This window comes from Vigna unguiculata, chromosome 2 (genome assembly GCF_004118075.2).
Source record: "Vigna unguiculata cultivar IT97K-499-35 chromosome 2, ASM411807v1, whole genome shotgun sequence".
Classification (NCBI taxonomy): Eukaryota; Viridiplantae; Streptophyta; class Magnoliopsida; order Fabales; family Fabaceae; genus Vigna; species Vigna unguiculata.
Genome location: NC_040280.1, coordinates 2,053,671 through 2,074,062, shown reverse-complemented (window position 1 = coordinate 2,074,062; position 20,392 = coordinate 2,053,671). Strand labels below are relative to the sequence as shown.

Sequence of the window (20,392 nt, the reverse complement as noted above, 5' to 3'; positions counted from 1 at the left end):
GTTTTTAGAGAGTTAATTTACTCTTTTATTCATTTTTGTTTTGGTTTTATAATGATATAATGTAAGAATGAAAATATATTTTACCTTCTATCATTTAATATTTAATACATTATTCTATAACGAACAATTTAACTAATTACTTTGAATACTACTTTTTTTTATCTACTATTCTAATATCCTACACAACTTGACGACTGGTACTTAAAATTGGAAATCTTTCGTTAATCATTATAAAAATGGAATATATTACGTCAATTTTAAAAAAATAATAAATTGAAAGTATACACCTTAATCCATGACATGTATTCTTAAAAATGGTTTTAAAAATTAGTTTGTTTTTAAAATAAATAAAGAATTAGTTCGTGTGTCCTTACCCATATTTTAACCATTATTTTTTTTTGCTAATGTATTTTCAAATATATTTATTATTAAAAAGAGATTAAATTTGTTTTTAGTTATTGAACTTCGAAACAAATTGAAGTTTGTCCATGTGTGAAACTTTAAAACATTTTTTATCTTTAAACTTTAAAAAGGAATGAATATAGTTCTTTTAATTTAATTATGTTAATTTTTATTTTGGCATGTCAAATGGTTTTCATGCTAGGATATGAGTTGTTTATACCGTTTGACATATTTTCACTTCAATATCGACTGAAAAACGTGTTTAACATGTCAAAAATATTTAATATAATTGGGTTAAGATGATTATATTCATTCTCTTAAAGTTTGGAATCATATAGTCTATCAAAGTTTACAAACGAATTCTATGATTTTACGTCAAGTTCAGAAAACTAAAAATATATTTAACCTATTAAAGAATCACTTTTATATTACTTTTTTTCACTTTTAATTCATCCTTTTAATTCATCCTTTTATGATTTCTAATAACTTGATAATTTAATAAAATTAAATTAACAAAAAATATTACCTTTATATCTTAAAATAATGTTGTTTAAAAAGTAATATATATTTAATGATAATGTAAATTATTTACACCGCCGTAATATAAAAGAATTGTCATGTAAGAATTTTGTCTTTTAAAATATTGTCAATAAAAATAACATTTATCATTTTCATGTTAAATTATAATATAAATATTATTATTATTATTATCGAATATTCTTCATATATTTAGTATATAAAAATTAAATTGATTTTATTTAATAAAAAATTAACATTAATCAAATATCTACTTAGATTAAAAGATTATATTTCTAACATAATAAATTAAAATAATGAATTTTTTTATATATTCTTTGAATCCATTTTTACTATTTTTAACTTTAAAATGTAAGAGTTTATGACTTTAATAAGACTGAAGCAAAACATAAAAGCTAACAAAATAATTGTCTTAAAATATATCATTAATGTATTTATATTGTCATTAGATGAGTATGAATATACATTAGATGTATATTGATTAGATGAGTTAAGCAATATTGTATAGATGAGTATAACATGTAGCAACACACATTGGACGACGAGTATAGCAAAAAATATTCAACAAGTCATTCCATACGTTGATTAGACGAGTATAGGAATGCATTGTGTTATAAATATTCTAATATAATTTAAAAAATAAATAATAAAAATAAAAAATTTACTATTACTCATGTGTTTATAGACCTTTAATTTATGAGTTAATGTTTTTATGACTAGTGACTATATTCTTATTACTATTTACTCCTTTGTCTCCCTTTTCTACCTATAAATACGACCTACGTGCATGGGAAAAAATACAACAACAAAAACAACAAACACTAGAGTTCTCTAAAAAGTGTTCTTCTTTTCTTCTCTATATTATCTTTAAGACATTGGTGTTCATAAGGTTCAGAGATCCTTTGCTACACTCGATTGATCTGACGGGTTGTTGTATCTTGCGAGAGAAACGCATATGATTTGAAACACATATGATTGTGCATTTGTTTAGTCATGTGCAGTAAGGGTGTTTTCTCTCGAAGGATAGCGCTATGCGTAGGGATGGCAACGGGGGGTGGGGCGGGGACGGGTTTCACTATCCCATACCCATCCTCGTAAAAAAAATTCATCCCATCCCATACCCAAACCCAACGGGTATCAAACTTTTATCTCATCCCTATCCCCACCGGGTAACGGGTATAATCTTGTACTCATACCCGTACCCATTTTCTTACTACTTTATAATTAATTTTAATTAATTTTTATAAAATAATAAAAAATTACGGTAAAGAAAACATAATATTATCAAATATTCAATATTAGGAGTATGGTTGTTTCTTCGAGATCAAATACTTTGAAATAAATTATAATTGTTTACATTTTATATTAGGATACCAAATAAAATTTAATGAGAACCAAAACATTTATTAAATTTCTTCGAGATCAAATGATAAATTTTAAAAATATTTAAAAAAAATATAAAAGGAAAATATATTTTAAATGGTTGTTTACTTGAATTTTTTAAATTATAATGAATCTATTTTTTATACACTAATAAAAGTTATAATACATCACTTGATTAAAATGACGCAAAGAACAAATAATAAATATAATAATAAAATTTTAACATAGATCTTGTATCTTTTGAACCACAATATATGTTGGATGGTGGTAAAAAAATATTTATGGCAATTACATTAAATTTTTATATTGTAGTAAATAAAAATTATTTATACAATTATAGTGAAAAAATTAAAGTATGATTGTAATGAGTTAGAAAATAAAAAATAATTAGATAAAATTTATCGAAATAGTATTCTACATAATGAAAATAAACAAAAAATAAAACTATTAAAAAATTAACAAATCTGTATCTTATAAACAATTTGGAGACTATTGGAAGGAATCACACAAAGGAAAATAAATATATAATTAAAGGAATGATAAGATGAAAGATATCTTAGAGATCTAAGAAAACTTTTCAAATATCAACATATTTACTCAATGGTTGATAAAAAGTGACGCAAAGAACAAATAATAAACATAATAAAATTTTATCATAGATCTTGTATCTTTTAAACTCCAATATATATTGGATGGTGATAAAAAATATTCATGGCAATTACATTAAATTTTTATATTGTAGTAAATAAAAATTATTTATACAATTATATTGAAAATATTAAAGTATGATTGTAATGAGTTAGAAAATAAAAAATAATTAGATAAAATTTATCGAAATAATATTCTATATGATGAAAATAAACAAAAATAAAAATATTAAAAAATTAACAAATGTGTGTCTTTTAAACAATTTGGAGACTATTGGAAGGAATTACACAAAGAAAAACAAATGTATAATTAATGGTATGATAAGACGAAAAACGTCTTAGAAATCTAAGAAATTTTATCAAATATCAACATATATACTCTGTAACATCCCTGGTGCACCACGCCCAAAGCATGTCAGGTTACTACATAGCCCGATGCACCCCAACTTTTTTGTAACATCCCTGGCTCGCCCAGACCATGTCAGGTTACTACAGCCTGATGCACCCCAACCCCTCACCCTTCTCCGTCCATTCATACTGGGCCTAGAGACTGTCAGGTTCCCAACCCATCACCCTTCTCCGTCCATTCATATTGGGTGGGTTGTTGCCAGTGGGAATCGAACCCCCAACCTGACCTTTAACACCTCTGACTCACCAGCAGATGCTACCAGTAGTAACCTGACATGCTCTGGGCGTGGTGCGCTAGGATTGTGAATATTTTAATAATTTAAATGAGGATGGAGATATGGCGGGGACATGTATTATGGCGGGGATATATTCATCCCCATCCCCATACCCAATTGAAAAAATCGGGGATTTCCCATACGCATACCCATACCCAGTCAATGCGGGGATTCCCCGTCAAAACGGGGAAGGGTTCGGGCAATACCCACGGGGACGAGTTTATTTGTCATCTCTAGCTACTAGTATTATTTGAGTAATAATTTTTCTAACATTCTAAGAGATAAAAGTTTATCTTGTTTTTGCTTACTCATCTGCATTCATTTCTAAAATTAAAAACAGTATAGAGCTGAAGACCGAAAACACATTTTATGAACTAATGTGTTTATTATGGTTATAATTAAATCAATTTTAACTAAGCCAAAAAATTTATGTGTACAATTGTTGTTACTTCTATTGGTAACAATAAATGAAATTATGGATGAATGAAATTTCTTCTCATTGAATAATTTTTTGTGATGTTTATAACTAATGTTTTTGATGTTATATTAATTTATGCTTTAATATTGTCTACTCTTACCATTGATAAAGATGTTATATATCATATATATATATATATATATATATATATATATATATATATATATATATATATTAAGTGTTTTGTATGAAAATAATTATAAAATAATTTGTCATACTAAAATTACTACTGTGTTATGGAAAACACTTGAAAAAAACTATGCATTTCCAAAGAAAAAAAGAGAGTTTAGCTTGATGTTTATATGAAAAAAAAAATGACTGATAAGAAATTATCATATTAATAATTTTAATAATATTTTTTATGACATGAAATTGAAATGAATTATTTTAATTGATATAATTTTTAAGATCATGTAAATGTTGATAAAAGAAGAAATCTTGATATCAAAAATTGAAGGGATGGTCAAATAAAAACTAAACTTGTTTTCCAGCAATTATTTAAAAAAAAGAGTTTTTCATGTTTCGGAATTTATAAACTTTCTTGTGCTCAATAAGGTTATGAAGTGTTGTGCTCAACAAGGTTATGAAGTAGTTTTAAAGTGCAATAAGATTATTATTTCTAGACATGTGTTTTGGTTGGTAAATGATATACTTGTGATCGCTTGTTTGAGTTAAATGTTTTTATCTTGTAATAAAATATTTATAAGTTTTCTTTGATTATTACAAAATCTTAAGTTGTGATATATGACATGCTATTATTATAATTGTTGAGAAGTTTGGTTAGAGACCATTCAAATTATAAAATTTTGAGGTGCAAAATTAATTAATTAAAGAAGTGATGATACATGTCTTTATAAATGAATGTTTTTGTGTGAAACTCATGGTATTATTCATTAAGTAACATCTTCATATAGTGTATGGTGTTAATATAATGGTGCAGCGAAAGAAAGAAAGAAAGAAAGAAAGAAAAAAAATGCTTTGATATGGTAAATGTTATTCTACAAGTTCTAGCTTACCTAACATTATATTAGTGAAATTTTATATCATGGTTACCATATGTTTAACACAAAAGATTGTGATAAAACTTGTTATGAGTTATGAAAGAAAAAAGAACCACATTTAAAATATTTCAAAGTGTGGGAGTGTCTTATAAAGGTTAATATACCTCTTAATGAGAATAAAAAAATCTTTGATTATTTATATCGATAAATATCTAGAGATGTTTACTTCAAATGATAAATTGACTAAATTTGTTTGTGATACCTCTAGTACTGTTTTGCCGTCTAGTAATAATATTATTTGTGTTTTTTCTAGTTATGGAAATAGGTCCAATTTCTTGAGATGACTGAATGATATTTTAATGTAAATTGGGTATTGATTCTAGTGGCACAAAACCAACTACTGGTTATGGTTATGTTTTAACTTTGGATGGAGGTGCACGATCATGGATATGTTAAAAAATTGTTGTTCTGTCATAATTTACTATGCAAGCATAAATTATTCCTATGTTCAATGCATCATGAAAATCAAATTGTTATATTTAAAGTTTTAGTAAAAATGTCAATAAAATTGACATATAAGAATGAGAGACAAAAGTATTAGAAACTTAATTAATGGTTAACTCTCTTGACTTTGTCAAGTCAAAAAGAAATATTGCAGATTTGTTTATCAAAGGGTTGATGCATCATCAACAAGAATTTAAGTCATCGAGGGGAATGAGACTATAGCCTATAAATTAGTTACAACAATGGACACTCATCTCCACATGAATGGCGATCCCATGGAATTGAGTTCAATGGGTAACAACGAAGTTGTTGTTGACTAAAGTACACCAAATAATTTGATTAAATTTTATGTCTCATTCTTATGGCGAGGTGTACTATAAATTGTGGCAATAATAAGGTTGAGGTATATGCATTATTATGCTTATTTTATAAAATACCTTTTAATAAACCCAATGGTTGAGGTATGTGTATTATTTTATAAAATACATCTTAATAAACCCAATGACAACTATTGTAGGGGTGTGAGTCACAAACCACCCTTTTGAGGATTTACCTAGTGAGTGTGATGGTGGGGCCGCCATTGTGAGACACGGGCAAGTCTCTAAGTGACACTCATAAAACAAGATACATGCACAAGGCCGAAACGTGCACCCACTGATTAGAACCTATAATGAACGTTGATATTGTATGTGTTATTTATTAAAATCCGACCACAAGGGATGTAGCTCAAGACAATCAAGTCTCTGAATTTTCTCGGGTGGAAGTTTATAAGCACTAGGTGTAAGGGTCAGACCTGGAAGGTTCCTTACACTGAACTACAATATTTTGTTTTAAAAGATAATATATTTTTGTTTTATTTTATTTTTTAAATTATGTGGGGCATTGTTAGAAATATTCTAATATAATTTAAAAAATAAATAATTAAAATAAAAAATTTACTGTTACTCGTGTGTTTATAGACCTTTAATTTATGAGTTCATGTTTTTTTATGGCTAACGGCTATATTCTTATTACTATTTACTCCTTCGTCTCCCTTTTCTACCTATAAATATCACCTACATGCATGGGAAAAAAACACAACAACATAAACAATAAACACTAGAGTTCTCTAAAAAGTGTTTTTCTTTTCTTCTCTATATTATCTTTAAGACATTGGTGTTCATAAGGTTCGAAGATCCTTCGCTGCACTCAATCGATCTGATGGATTGTTGTATCTTGGGAGAGAAATGCATATGATTTGAAACACATATAATTGTGTATTTGTTTAGCCCTGTGCAGTAGGGGCATTTTCTCTCTAACGATAGCGCTATGCGTGCCTCAACCCAGGCTATTTCTACTCCTTTCCGATCATCTACTTTTTATCTCTTATTGTTATTATAATTATTGATCTCTTATTAATATTAATTGATTTATATATATGTCATTATTATTATTGCTCTAATAATTATTATTATATTATTTCATATTTTGATTATTACTAGTAATTCGAGTAATCATTTTTCTAACACATTGATTAATAAAACATTAGATGAGTTTTTCATTGTATTGATTAGACGAGTTTAGCAATATGCACAAGTTATTCATATATTGATTAGATGAATTTAGTAATATCCATTATACAAGTTTGACCATATGTAGATTAGACAAGTTTGTCCATTCACTAATTAGATGAATCTTGCAATACACATTAGAGAATTTTATGCATACACTAGATAAATGAGTTTGTCCATACAATGATTAGATTAGTCTAAGAATATATATTAGACGAGTGTGTCCATACATTGATTAGATGAGTCTTGCATCATACATTTGACGACTCTATCCATTCTCTAATTCGATGAGTCTTACAATACATATTAGACAACTTTGTCCATACACTGATTAAACGAGTCTAACAATACACATTAGACGAGTATCTTCATATATTGATTAGACGACTCTACCAAGACATATTAAATGAGTTTTTCGATGCATTAATTAGACGAGTCTAACAATACACATTAAACCAATTTGTCCATACACTTATTTGTATTTTTAGCAATTCTACTCTACATATTTTTGCATGCTCTATCATTTGTATTTTTATGGAGTCTACATATGTTTTTTCACATGGTCTATCTTTTATATCCTTACAAAGTATATTTTTTACAATTTTATAGACTATTTTTTGCACTATATTTTTGCACATGATCTATCTTTTATATCTTTACAAAGTATAATTTTTATATTTTTACGAACATATTGACTTTCTAAACCTATAAATCCCTTTTCAAATTAATTTTATTCAAAACTTAATTACAATCTTAAAAATATTTGTTATTTATTTCATCAACCTCTAAATCTATTTTAATATAATATATATTTACTAACATAAAAAACACACAAATAAACACCATCTTGTGAGCAAACACGAGTTTAAAACTAGTTAAACTTTTAAAAGTTACAACATGTGAACTACAATAATGCATCTTTTTGTAAAAGATTTGTAATTTGATTTTTGTTGTAGAATTAGTAATAAAATTTGTATTGTACTCTTTGCATTGAAATTAAGGTGCAAATATTAGTTCTACATGTTATTGATGAGTCTCTTATGGGGATTACCAAGGAGAACTATTAGATTCAAATTTGGATTTCCAACAATTTCACTATCAAGTTTGAGTTTCTTAACATTGGCACTTCCTCTTCAAACAGAAACATTTCAAACTACGAGCATCCCTTTACTTATTTGAGTCGGTTATAGAGACAAATTTTTGGTTCTATTACCACTTTATGGATCTTTTGAAGGAGGATCATTAGGGAAATATAAGATTAATGAAATACAAGTTCAACTAAAATAAAGGATTGATATCATCTTTAACCCAACTTCTTAAAGTGGTGAATTTATGAATCTTTTTTCCTTATATATTGTTCAACTTTCTTATTTTACTCACGATGAAACTTAGATTCACACTTAAATTCTTAATCTTCGAAAAATTGAAGAATAATTCTAACTATTAAATGGTTTGCAATTTATTTTTATTATTTGGAAGGACATGTATAATATTAATATGAAGTAATGTTGAATAGAAGTAAACGAAGTATTTTATTTTCCACAAATTTGAAGAGGAAAACATAACCCACTTGTTCTTAACTTGTAATATAGTAAACAGAGTGTGGAACTTATGTAATATATAGGTAGGTATAAGTTCTTTGCAACATAACTAATTAAATAAGCATTTCTAACAATTTTCTTTATCGATTTTTAATAAAAAAGGAAATAAGTTATGGAAAGACTTATGGATATCAATTATTTGGAACATATGGAACCATTGAAACAAGATTGTATTTAGATAAGAGAGAGTGGATCCAAAGAAATTTTTTACTTTGACACAATTAAATGTTCGGGCATTGATGAAATTTGAACTCTCAAATGTTTATTTTTCTTATAATAATTGGAATTTGTGTTCTGTTGAGTGCATCAAATTAGCAACTTAGAATCCTCTAATCAGATTTTGATGTGGGAGAATCCAATGCTTCGACACACTTAGACTTTCCATTCTAGAATTTTCTATGTTGTTATACAAATAATTTTACAGAGCATTGTCTCACTGCGGGACAAAGTCTACTAAGAATGAAATACTCTTTTGTTTTACTTCTCAACCTCCATACAATCAAGGAACAAAATATTGCACAAAACAAATACAAGAATTGACAAAATTTGTACAACAAAAACTACCCTATTATTGATGCATTACTTTGAATAACTACTTGGAAGACTTGTGAACTAGTATGAAAATCAATTTGAAAAGAGAAAGTTCATAAAGCAAATAGATAATGTCTGACATGTGAATAGTTTTCGAGTTGAACTTTAAACATAGTTGCACTTGTTATACGTAAATTCCTCTCTTTGGTCCCAAACTTTGTTGTTATATAGACTTATTTAGGTTGATTTGGGTTTTCCAACATAAAAAAAAATACTCTTTATTGATTAAAAAATAATAATAGATAAACTTTACTTTTTAAAAATACAGTATAATGATTACGTAAATTTAGTCACAAATAATGTTAGATATGTATAAGTTAGGAGAAAGGAAAAATACGCATAAGAGGTATTTGATGAAAACCAACTAAAATATAGTTTTCATATTGATTTCTTGGAACTTGTTCGATATATAGAGTACAATAATATAAGGGATAAAATAAAATCTAATACATAAATATTTAATAACAATGAAAGAGAATAAAATATATGATATCTCCATAGAATTAAATTCAGAATACATGATATCTCTAACAAATTAAAGTTAAAATGCCGATGGTGTTTATAATGAATCATCCACAATTTTCGTTATATTTCTAAATCTAGATATTTAGACCTATTTGTTCAAGTTAAAAGCAATTTCAACTGGTTGATTATTACTTTTCAAAATAATGAAAAGCTAAATAAATAAAATATATTATTATATTTGAAAGCTATATGAAACATCACATTATGAACTCATTTGCTTCTTTATAAGAAAAAGTATTTTTCTTCTCGTGAATAAACGTGGACTAACTTCTAATTTTTCCTTTTGCAATTCCTTCTAAATAATTACTAAATTATGTTCTATCCTTAACACTTTTTTATCTTAAAAAAATTGACACTTAGGCCTCTCAAAAATTTATTTCCTCCACTTTCATGTTTTCATTCTTTTTCTTTTTAATTCTAATTCTACTTTTTATGAGTTATATATATCTTTATCAACATATAAAAGTTTCAGGAAAATATATTGGCAATTTTTTTCTTTTTTGAAAGTTCAAAATTCTCTTTATACTAAACTTGTGAAAGCCATTTATGCACCAGAGTATACTTGGAGTGTTGACTTTAGACATTTTTGGTTGAAATGTGATTCTATTTGGTCTGAAAGTCTTCTCTTTATAATGAATGTTCCTTGGACTTTTAGAGACAAATAGAAAAAATATTTGAAGATTTATACTTATATGAAATTTAAAGTTTTACATATTTCTAGGGAAGGAAAGCATGGTGCTATAATAAATTGACCAATTTAGGCTTAGTTAACAGGGACAATTTAAATGGTATTCAATTATACCTCCTAACATCAGTTAATTTTTTTTTAATAGGTACTAACTTTTATTTATATTATATATATATATATATATATATATATATATATATATATATATATATATATATATATATATATATATATATATATATATATATTACCTTATTTTGAAGCTTGTCTTGTACTTTATCAATCATGATCTCGTACAAGTTCCGATAAATCTTTTATTCATAATTTTTTTTCTTCATTTTTTATGTAATTTCGTCACATTCGTCTTTATATAATTCACACTCCATATCTCTTTGTATTCATCTTTTTCATCAACACTTATCTTATTTACCCACATTTACGGTGGCAGACTTATGTGTACACAATGGACAAGCGCATCTCCTGATTTTGTTAAAATCATTATTAAGTATATGAAAATCTTTTATTTTGCCCCTCCTAATCTTATATATTTGTCTCCCCTCTCTTCTCACCATATTGTCTCTAATGACCTAAGGTCTTACATCCACATTTTTCTCCTCATCTCTATCATTTATACTCATCACATTCATCTACTTCATTCACAATCTCCTTTACCCACTATAAGTTTTTTTCAACTTTTCATTTTTATTTTATTTTATTGAAGATAAAGGCGTTGTATGAGATTTGTTTTTTTAATTGTTGTCATTCATGTGTTGAACTTTCTTTTGAAATAGTAACTACTGTACAAATATATTCTGAAATAGTACATATATTTTCTTTTGAAAATCATCTTAACTACTGTACAAACCCTCTAGTTTGCTTATAGTAAAGTACATAATTTTAATTTTTTGAGAGTGCTCACTCTCACTCTTGTTCAACCTTAAGCACCACCATGATTCATTTAATTTCCAATGCCATTAAATCATTACCAATTTCAGTCCATCACTATCAAGAAACACATTCTGATGTAAATTCATGGGTTCATTATTCTTCACGAACCCTTACTCTTGATGAATGGAACCCTTACGATTAAAACTTTTAAAAATATGAAATAAATTGAAAAAATCTCCAATAATAATAGAATAAAATAAACTGTTAAATATTATTTTCTTTTATTTGCGTCTTGGATTTTTACAAATGGTTGCTATCAATGTCTTGTTAGAATAAAATTAATATAATGATAGCACTACTAATTTATTAAAAGAAAAAATTAGTACAACCATTACTCACCATCTTTCATTCTTTTTATTTGGAAGTCGTATTATAAAACAATTAGAATATCAAGAACAAAGTTTCTTTTTTTAAAATTAATGTTAGAATAACTTTTTTCTCATCATAATTTAAATAGCATTTTGTATGTATTTTAACTTTGTTTTCCATGGTTACTGTTTCCATTCCATTGCGGGTGGAATCTAACTTTTTTTTTTAATTAATGTTATTACCTAATAAAGATATCATATCGCACTCGGTATAATCATTTGATATAAAAAATAATAATTTTTTCTATTGAAAATGCTAGGTTATTGTTTTATTCTTAAACCAATCGTTTAAATATGTTCAAGAACATTTCTGACCAATCATTACAGATATATTTTCTACAAGAGCTTTCTTGTGATTGGTAGAGAGTTACGTACTAAGACACAACCGAACTTTGTTGATCCCGTTAGCAGAAAAAATGTTTGTAATACCCGCCACAGTTTACCCATCCATATCAAGACCGACATCACCTATGACAACATATGAATTATGTAACAACTCTACAGCTAGTCGTGAGAATCAAAACAACCTCATTCAAATCAAATTCACACAAAAGGCCAATACTAGCCGCTTGATCCATCAAACATTCTCTCTCTCTCTCTCTCTTTCTGCATGTACATATATGGGTGAGTGATCCATATAGTGAACATTCATTCATCCACTCACTCAGAAAGAGGGTGTGAAAAAATGGCTCAGGTTCCGTTTCCCTCGAATCTTTTGCCAGGAGATGGAAGCCCCGAATGGATGAGTAGGGCAGACAATGCATGGCAGCTGGTGGCTGCAACACTGGTGGGTCTGCAGAGTGTTCCAGGGCTCATAATATTGTATGGTGGAGCTGTGAAGAAGAAATGGGCAGTGAACTCAGCATTCATGTCACTCTATGCTTTTGCGTGTGTGTTTTTCTGCTGGGTTGTGTGGGGATACAGAATGTCCTTTGGTGACCCACTTGTCCCTTTCTGGGGAAAACCTGCCATGTCACTTGATCATGGATATCTCTTCGAGAGGGCCTTTCTGGGGGCCTTCCCTAATGCCACAATGGTGTATTTTCAGTGTGTGTTTGCAGCCATTACTCTGATTCTCATTGCCGGGGCTGTGTTGGGGCGCATGAACTTCTATGCTTGGATGCTGTTTGTGCCTTTGTGGCTCACATTCTCCTACACCTTCACAGCTTTCAGCATATGGAGTACTAATGGCTTCTTGTCCAAAATGGGGATAATAGATTACTCAGGTGGATATGTCATCCATTTGTCTTCTGGGGTTGCTGGTTTCACAGCTGCATATTGGGTAAACATCAGGGTTTTTTGTATCTATATGCTAACTAATTCTATGGTTAATGTTTTTAGTTAATCATATCTAGTATTTGTCATAATCGATTTTTCCTTTAGGGATAGAAATATGCTTGTATAATGACTGAAACTATGTGTGTATATGATTTGACAGGTCGGGCCAAGGCTAAACAAGGACAGGGAAAGGTTTCCTCCAAACAACATCCTTCTGATGCTGGCAGGTGCAGGGTTGTTGTGGATGGGGTGGACAGGGTTCAACGGAGGAGATCCATACATAGTGAATGCAGATGCTTCCCTTGCCGTACTCAACACCCACGCTTGCACTGCCACCAGCTTGCTCACTTGGGTCATTCTTGATGTCATCTTTTTCCGAAAGCCTTCTGTCATTGGAGCTGTTCAAGGCATGATCACTGGTTTGGTCTGCATTACTCCTGCCGCAGGTTTCTTTCTCAATTTTTCACTCTCTCTCTCTCTATATGTATATATATACCTACGTATATTTTTTTTTTTGTGCACTGCACTGTAGAAACTAGTTAGGTTGTTAGATTCTGGTTATGCCACAGTTCATTTTTGTTGGGATAGCACATTGACTACATAATTTCATTTTGTCGGGGATAGCATATTAACCGGGTGTAAACCTGGTTTTACAAGTATATTTATATAAGGTTGAATTAGGTTGGAGTGATGAATTTGAGTTTTTTCTAGCCAGATATTTTATTAGTTAAATTTATTGTATTAACTCCTATCCTATCGAGAGATTCATTATTTGTCAGACCTATCGTGCCAATCTCAATAAAATCGTCATTAGATCATCCATTAATGTCTAATCTCATACTTAAGATGTATATGTTTGGGTGTGAAATGGATGTGTTACAAATCTCACATTAACTAGAAATAAGATCAGTTTATAGTACATAAATAAGTGTATATCTCACCCTCTTCTTAACACATTTTTAAACAATATTAAATGTTTCTTCAATATTCTACAATAGTTTTAACATAAAGTAACTTTTTACAAATTTCATCCTCCAAAGTTAACAACTTTCAATATTTTTACTTAAATATAAGCTATCCCAAACATGTTATAACCTAACTAGTGTGTATTATCTTATTCAGGAGTTGTGGAGGGATGGGCAGCACTTTTAATGGGAGTGTTCTCTGGGTCAATTCCTTGGTTCACCATGATGGTGGTTCACAAGAGATCAAAGCTACTGCAGAAGGTTGATGACACCATGGCAGTGTTCCACACTCACGCCATTGCAGGAACCTTAGGAGGATTACTCACTGGGCTGTTTGCCGAGCCAAGACTCAACAAATTGTTCTACGGAGTTCCTGGTCAATACGTTGGCTTTTTCTATGGTTTCCATTCCAACAAGGTGCACACAGGGTTCAGACAAATGGGGGTTCAAATCATTGGGATTATCTTTGTTGTCTTTGTCAATGTTGTCACCACAAGCTTGATATGCCTCTTCATTAGAGTTTTTGTTCCACTGAGAATGTCTGAAGAGGATATGGAGATTGGTGATGAAGCTGCTCATGGGGAAGAGGCTTATGCCATCTGGGGTCAGGGTGATAAGCTTGAAAATTCAAGTTCAAAGTATGGAAGTTCATTGTATGATGATGTTGAAGCTGGGTCACACAAGAAGAAACATGGTGGCGTGGTTGAGATGATGTAGAACTAGTTAAATACATTATAGTCTGATCGATGTCGTTGTCTAGTCTTGTTCCTGTCCTCAAAAACATACACACATAAATATAAATATATATAGTAAAATAAATGTTGTGTTTCATTGTAGTCTGGGTCATACAACAACAAACAACAACGTTATTTTACTTTCCTATGTTCATTCTTCATAACAAATGAACAAGATCGGTGATGGAAAGAAGTGTTCTTGTCATGTTTCTTTAAGTTGACACTTCTTTCTATGACATGTTTTCTGTTTTTTCCCGCTTAAGTTTGTAGTTACGCGGGTGGACTATTTCACCAAACATAAGATTCTCAACGTTTGTATCCTGAGAAAAAAATTAAAACTATTAATGTGTCAACAAGTTCTATTAACGATGAGTTTTCATTTTAATTTTATTTGGTTTTTTATCAGCAAGAAGTGATATATTATATACGGATACAAAATTCACTAACACCTGCCCATCAATTATCAGCTCCATTACACACCTTCACTTGATGAATTTGACATGTCATTTTGTGCTTCAATTTTATGCTCTCAGGATCACTCCATCATTTCTGTGTGCAAATAATGTTATTTTGCGGTGCCTCACATGTGGATAGGTATTTTGCTTCCTGTGCATCTGAGCCATGTCCATACTAAACACTACTTTGCTTAAATTACCAACATCCATATAATTATACTCCTCTAACCAAAATGCATATTATAAACTCTCTCCCTGTAGATCATGTATCCTCACCCATCACTGAGGTTTAATTATAGTTGTCGGAATCAAATCTTTTGTCCAAGTAAAGACTTTTAAAACTTAAGAATTTAAAGAACCAATATCATTAACACTTTATACATGTCCTCAAACTCAGACTCATTAAAACCTTAAAAAGGGAATAACTTTCCTATATCCTAAAGTCTTCCATATAAAACTTTTTTACACTTATTGGGTAACTTAACCCATTTTTAACAAAAATGGATTAATCGACTAAAAATTTAGAGGACAAGGTAAGTCATGTTAAGTCTTGACGAATTCTAAGATAAATTCGTCCTTTATAAAAGTTGAAGTTATCATGGTACCTAACGTGTAATCAACTGAAGTCGTTAATGGAATTGGTATAATTGGAAGAATGCTAATGTCTAATGACTTCGGTTGATTACAAATATAAAGAAGTCGTCAAAAATCATGACGATTTCAATCTTTTCAAAATTTATAAAGTAACTGTTTTCATACATAACAACTTTATTTTAGAAGTATTTGAGACTTTGCATGATTTGTCTCTTTTTATAAATTTTTAGTTAACTAGTTCATTTTTGTAAAAAATACGTTTAAGTTAACCTATAACCGTAAAAAATCATCCATATAATGTTTAGTATTTTACATATAATGATATGAAGAAGTGGTTCATTTTCCTTTGAAAGAGTAATTCTTTCCTTTGAAAGAATAATTCTACCATGAAAATGATTTTTATATTCTTGTAAATCCTTTAGTGTATGGTGAAGATAATTGAGATAAAACAATTATCACAAATATGATTTAGAACTTGTGGAAATTTTTTTACTATACTAAAATACAAAACCCAAAAGCATTAAAAAATAAGTGTACACAAGTTTTTATATTGGTAATGCGTATTTATATTCTAAAATAAGTGTACACAAGCTTTGTTCTCAGTCTTGTTTTCGGCTTCGTGTGCAAAATCAACTTCGCCACAGGGATCATTCCATCCCGTTGTTGAGGTTTGCAACTGCACTAAACAGATGTGCCTTACTCAGAGAACCTTTCACTCGCCACTTCTTGCATCTTCTGGAATTGCATTAATTAGTGAGACCTACGTGCTAACCAACTGCGCCACCACCCCAGTGACTTACCTGAATTCTCTCCTTCTTTGTAGAAAGTTATTTAGATTAAATAATTTCAATAATTTGTGACCAAGTGAGAAGAAAAATGTAACTTTAACATTTAATTATTGGAACAACACTACAGTTTCTTTTTTTAAACATAATATTTATTATTCAACTCATAAATATTTAATTCCAAATATTTAAGACAATTAAGTATTTAAGTTTCACTAAATTATTGGAACAACACTATGATTCTTTTTTTTAAACCTAATACTTATTATAGATCCTAAAGAGAATAACTTTCCTAGATCCGAAAGTTTTCCATATATGGCTTTTCTACACTCCTATGTTAACTTAACCCATTTTTAAAAAAAATGGATTAGTCGACTAAAAATTTTCAGGACAGACAATAAGTCATGTTTAGTCTTGACTACTTCTAAAATAAAGTCATCCACTACAAGAAAATGTCTTATTAGTAGCCAATTTTAGTGACTAAAAGTTGTTAGTCACTATAGTGACCAATTTAGATACCAATTTATAAAATTAAAATTTATTGGTTACTAAAATAGTCACTAATATAAATAAAAAATTATAATTGATCACTAAATTTGTCACTAATTAATTAGAGAGCAATTTAGTAACTAAGTTATTTTGGTAGCCAAAACTTAGGTAGCTAATTTTTAGTGACCAGTTTTCTTTGGTAGCCAAAACTATGGTAGCTAATTTTAAAAACCAATTTAGTGACCAATTATAATTTTTTATTCATAATAGTAACTATTTTAGTAACCAATGATTTTTTTACTTTGTAAACTTGTATCTAAATTAGTAATTATAGTAACTAACAACTTTTGGTCACTAAAATTGGTTACTAATGAAGCATTTTCTTGTAGTGATCATTGAAAAGTTGTAGTCGTCATTGTACCTAACGTGTAATCAATTGAAACAATTAGGTGAAATTGGTGTAATTGGAAGGGTGCTAATGTCTAACGACTCTATTTGATTACAAATAGAAAAAGTCGTCAGGTATCATGACGACTTCAACTTTGGAAAAATTTATAAAGAAATCATTTTCATACATGATGACTTTACATTAGAAGTAGTCGAGACTCAGCACGACTTGTCCCTTTTTTAGTAAATTTCTAGTTAACTAGCTCATTTTTATTTTAAAAAAATACGTTAAGTTAACCCAAAACCATAAGAAATCCTTATCTTTAGTATTTTACATATATTGATATGAGGAAGTTGTTCATTTTCCTTTGAGGGAATAATTCTACAATGAAAATGATTTTTATATTCTTCTAAATCCTTTAGTGTATGGTGAAGATAATTGAGAATAACAATTATCACAAACATGATTAGAACTTGTGGAAAAGCTTTTACTGTACTAAATTACAAAAACCAAAAGCAGTAGAAAACTAAACACATAATTCTAAAACTCCAATCCTTACATATCCTTCCTCCACAATCCATTATTAGTCAAAATTAAAGAAAAATGAAAAGCTAATGGGGTGAAAGAGGCTCAGACTCTCGACCTCAGGATCATTCAGAAGATATGAGACCTACGCGCTAACCAACTGCGCCACCACCCCAGCGACTTACCTTATTTCTCTCCTTCTTTGTAGAAAGTTATTTAGATTAAATAATTTCAATAGTTTGTGACCAAGTGAGAAGAAAAATGTAACTTTAACTTTTAATTATTGGAACAACACTACAGTTTCTTTTTTTAAACATAATATTTATTATTCAACTCATTAATATTTAATTCCAAATATTTAAGACAATTAAGTATTTAAGTTTCACTAAATTATTGGAACAACACTATGATTCTTTTTTTTAAACCTAATACTTATTATAGATCCTAAAGAGAATAACTTTCCTAGATCTGAAAGTCTTCCATATATGGCTTTTCTACACTCCTATGTTAACTTAACCCATTTTTTTAAAAAATGGATTAGTCGACTAAAAATTTACAGGGCAGACGGTAAGTCATGTTTAGTCTTGACTACTTCTAAAATAAAGTCATCCTTGAAAAGTTGTAGTCGTCATTGTACCTAACGTGTAATCAATTGAAACAATTAGGTGAAATTGGTGTAATTGGAAGGGTGCTAATGTCTAACGACTCTAGTTGATTACAAATATAAAGAAGTTGTCAGGTATCATGACGAATTCAACTTTTTCAAAATTTATAAACTAATCGTTTTCATACATGATGACTTTAGTTTAGAAGTAGTCGAGATTCAGCACGACTTGTCCCTTTTTTAGTAAATTTCTAGTTAACTAGCTCATTTTTATTTTTTAAAAATACGTTAAGTTAACCCAGAACCATAAAAAATCCTTATCTTTAGTATTTTACATATATTGATATGAGGAAGTTTCATTTTCCTTTGAGAGAATAATTCTACGATGAAAATGATTTTTATATTCTTCTAAATCCTTTAGTGTATGGTGAAGATAATTGAGAATAACAATTATCACAAACATGATTTAGTACTTGTGGAAAAGCTTTACTGTACTAAATTACAAAAACCAAAAGCAGTAGAAAACTAAACACATAATTCTAAAACTCCAATCCTTTGATATCCTTCGTCCACAATCCATTGTTAGTCAAAATTAAAGAAAAATGAAAAGCTAATGGGGTGAGAGAGGCTCGGACTCTCGACCTCAGGATCACTCAAAAGCTATGAGACCTACGCGCTAACCAACTGTGCCACCACCCCAGTGACTTACCTGATTTCTCTCCTTCTTTGTAGAAAGTTATTTATATTAAATAATTTCAATAATTTGTGACCAAATGAGAAGAAAAATGTAACTTTAACATTTAATTATTGGAACAACACTACAGTTTCTTTTTTTTAAACATAATATTTATTATTCAACTCATAAATATTTAATTCCAAATATTTAAGACAATTAAGTATTTAAGTTTCACTAAATTATTGGAACAACACTATGATTCTTTTGTTTAAACCTAATACTTATTATAGATCCTAAAAGGAATAACTTTCCGAGATCCGAAAGTCTTCCATATATGGCTTTTTTACACTCCTATGTTAACTTAACCCATTTTTTTAAAAAATGGATTAGTCGACTAAAAATTTACAGAACAGACGGTAAGTCATGTTTAGTCTTGACTACTTCTAAAATAAAGTCATCCTTGAAAAGTTGTAGTTGTCATTGTACCTAATGTGTAATCAATTGAAACAATTAGGTGAAATTGGTGTAATTGGAAGGGTGCTAATATCTAACGACTTTAGTTGATTACAAATATAAAGAAGTCGTCAGGTATCATGACGACTTCAACTTTTTCAAAATTTATAAACTAATCGTTTTCATACATGATGACTTTACTTTAGAAGTAGTCGAGATTCAGCACGACTTGTCCCTTTTTTATTAAATTTCTAGTTAACTAGCTCATTTTTATTTTTTAAAAATACGTTAAGTTAACCCAGAACCATAAAAAATCCTTATCTTTAGTATTTTACATATATTGATATGACGAAGTTTCATTTTCCTTTGAGAGAAGAATTCTACGATGAAAATGATTTTTATATTCTTCTAAATCCTTTAGTGTATGGTGAAGATAATTGAGAATAACAATTATCACAAACATGATTTAGTACTTGTGGAAAAGCTTTACTGTACTAAATTACAAAAACCAAAAGCAGTAGAAAACTAAACACATAATTC

The 20,392-nt window shown here is 29.0% G+C and overlaps 1 protein-coding gene across 1 annotated transcript; it reads left to right on the top strand.

Moving 5' to 3' along the window:
- Positions 1-6,136: 6,136 nt before the first annotated feature.
- LOC114173615 (ammonium transporter 3 member 1-like) lies at positions 6,137-14,866 on the top strand. Its single transcript, XM_028058104.1, has 4 exons — positions 6,137-6,148; positions 12,601-13,188; positions 13,345-13,630; positions 14,307-14,866. Exons 1-4 carry the CDS (start codon positions 6,137-6,139, stop codon positions 14,864-14,866), a joined length of 1,446 nt encoding a protein of 481 aa, XP_027913905.1.
- The last annotated feature ends 5,526 nt before the right edge of the window (positions 14,867-20,392 follow it).

What these genes read in the sequence shown, in the direction of transcription:
- LOC114173615 (XM_028058104.1), top strand. An exon ending in GTTTCACAGCTGCATATTGG is followed by an intron (nt 13,189 to 13,344) that starts GTAAACATCAGG and finishes ATGATTTGACAG; the next exon opens with GTCGGGCCAAGGCTAAACAA. An exon ending in CTGCATTACTCCTGCCGCAG is followed by an intron (nt 13,631 to 14,306) that starts GTTTCTTTCTCA and finishes TATCTTATTCAG; the next exon opens with GAGTTGTGGAGGGATGGGCA.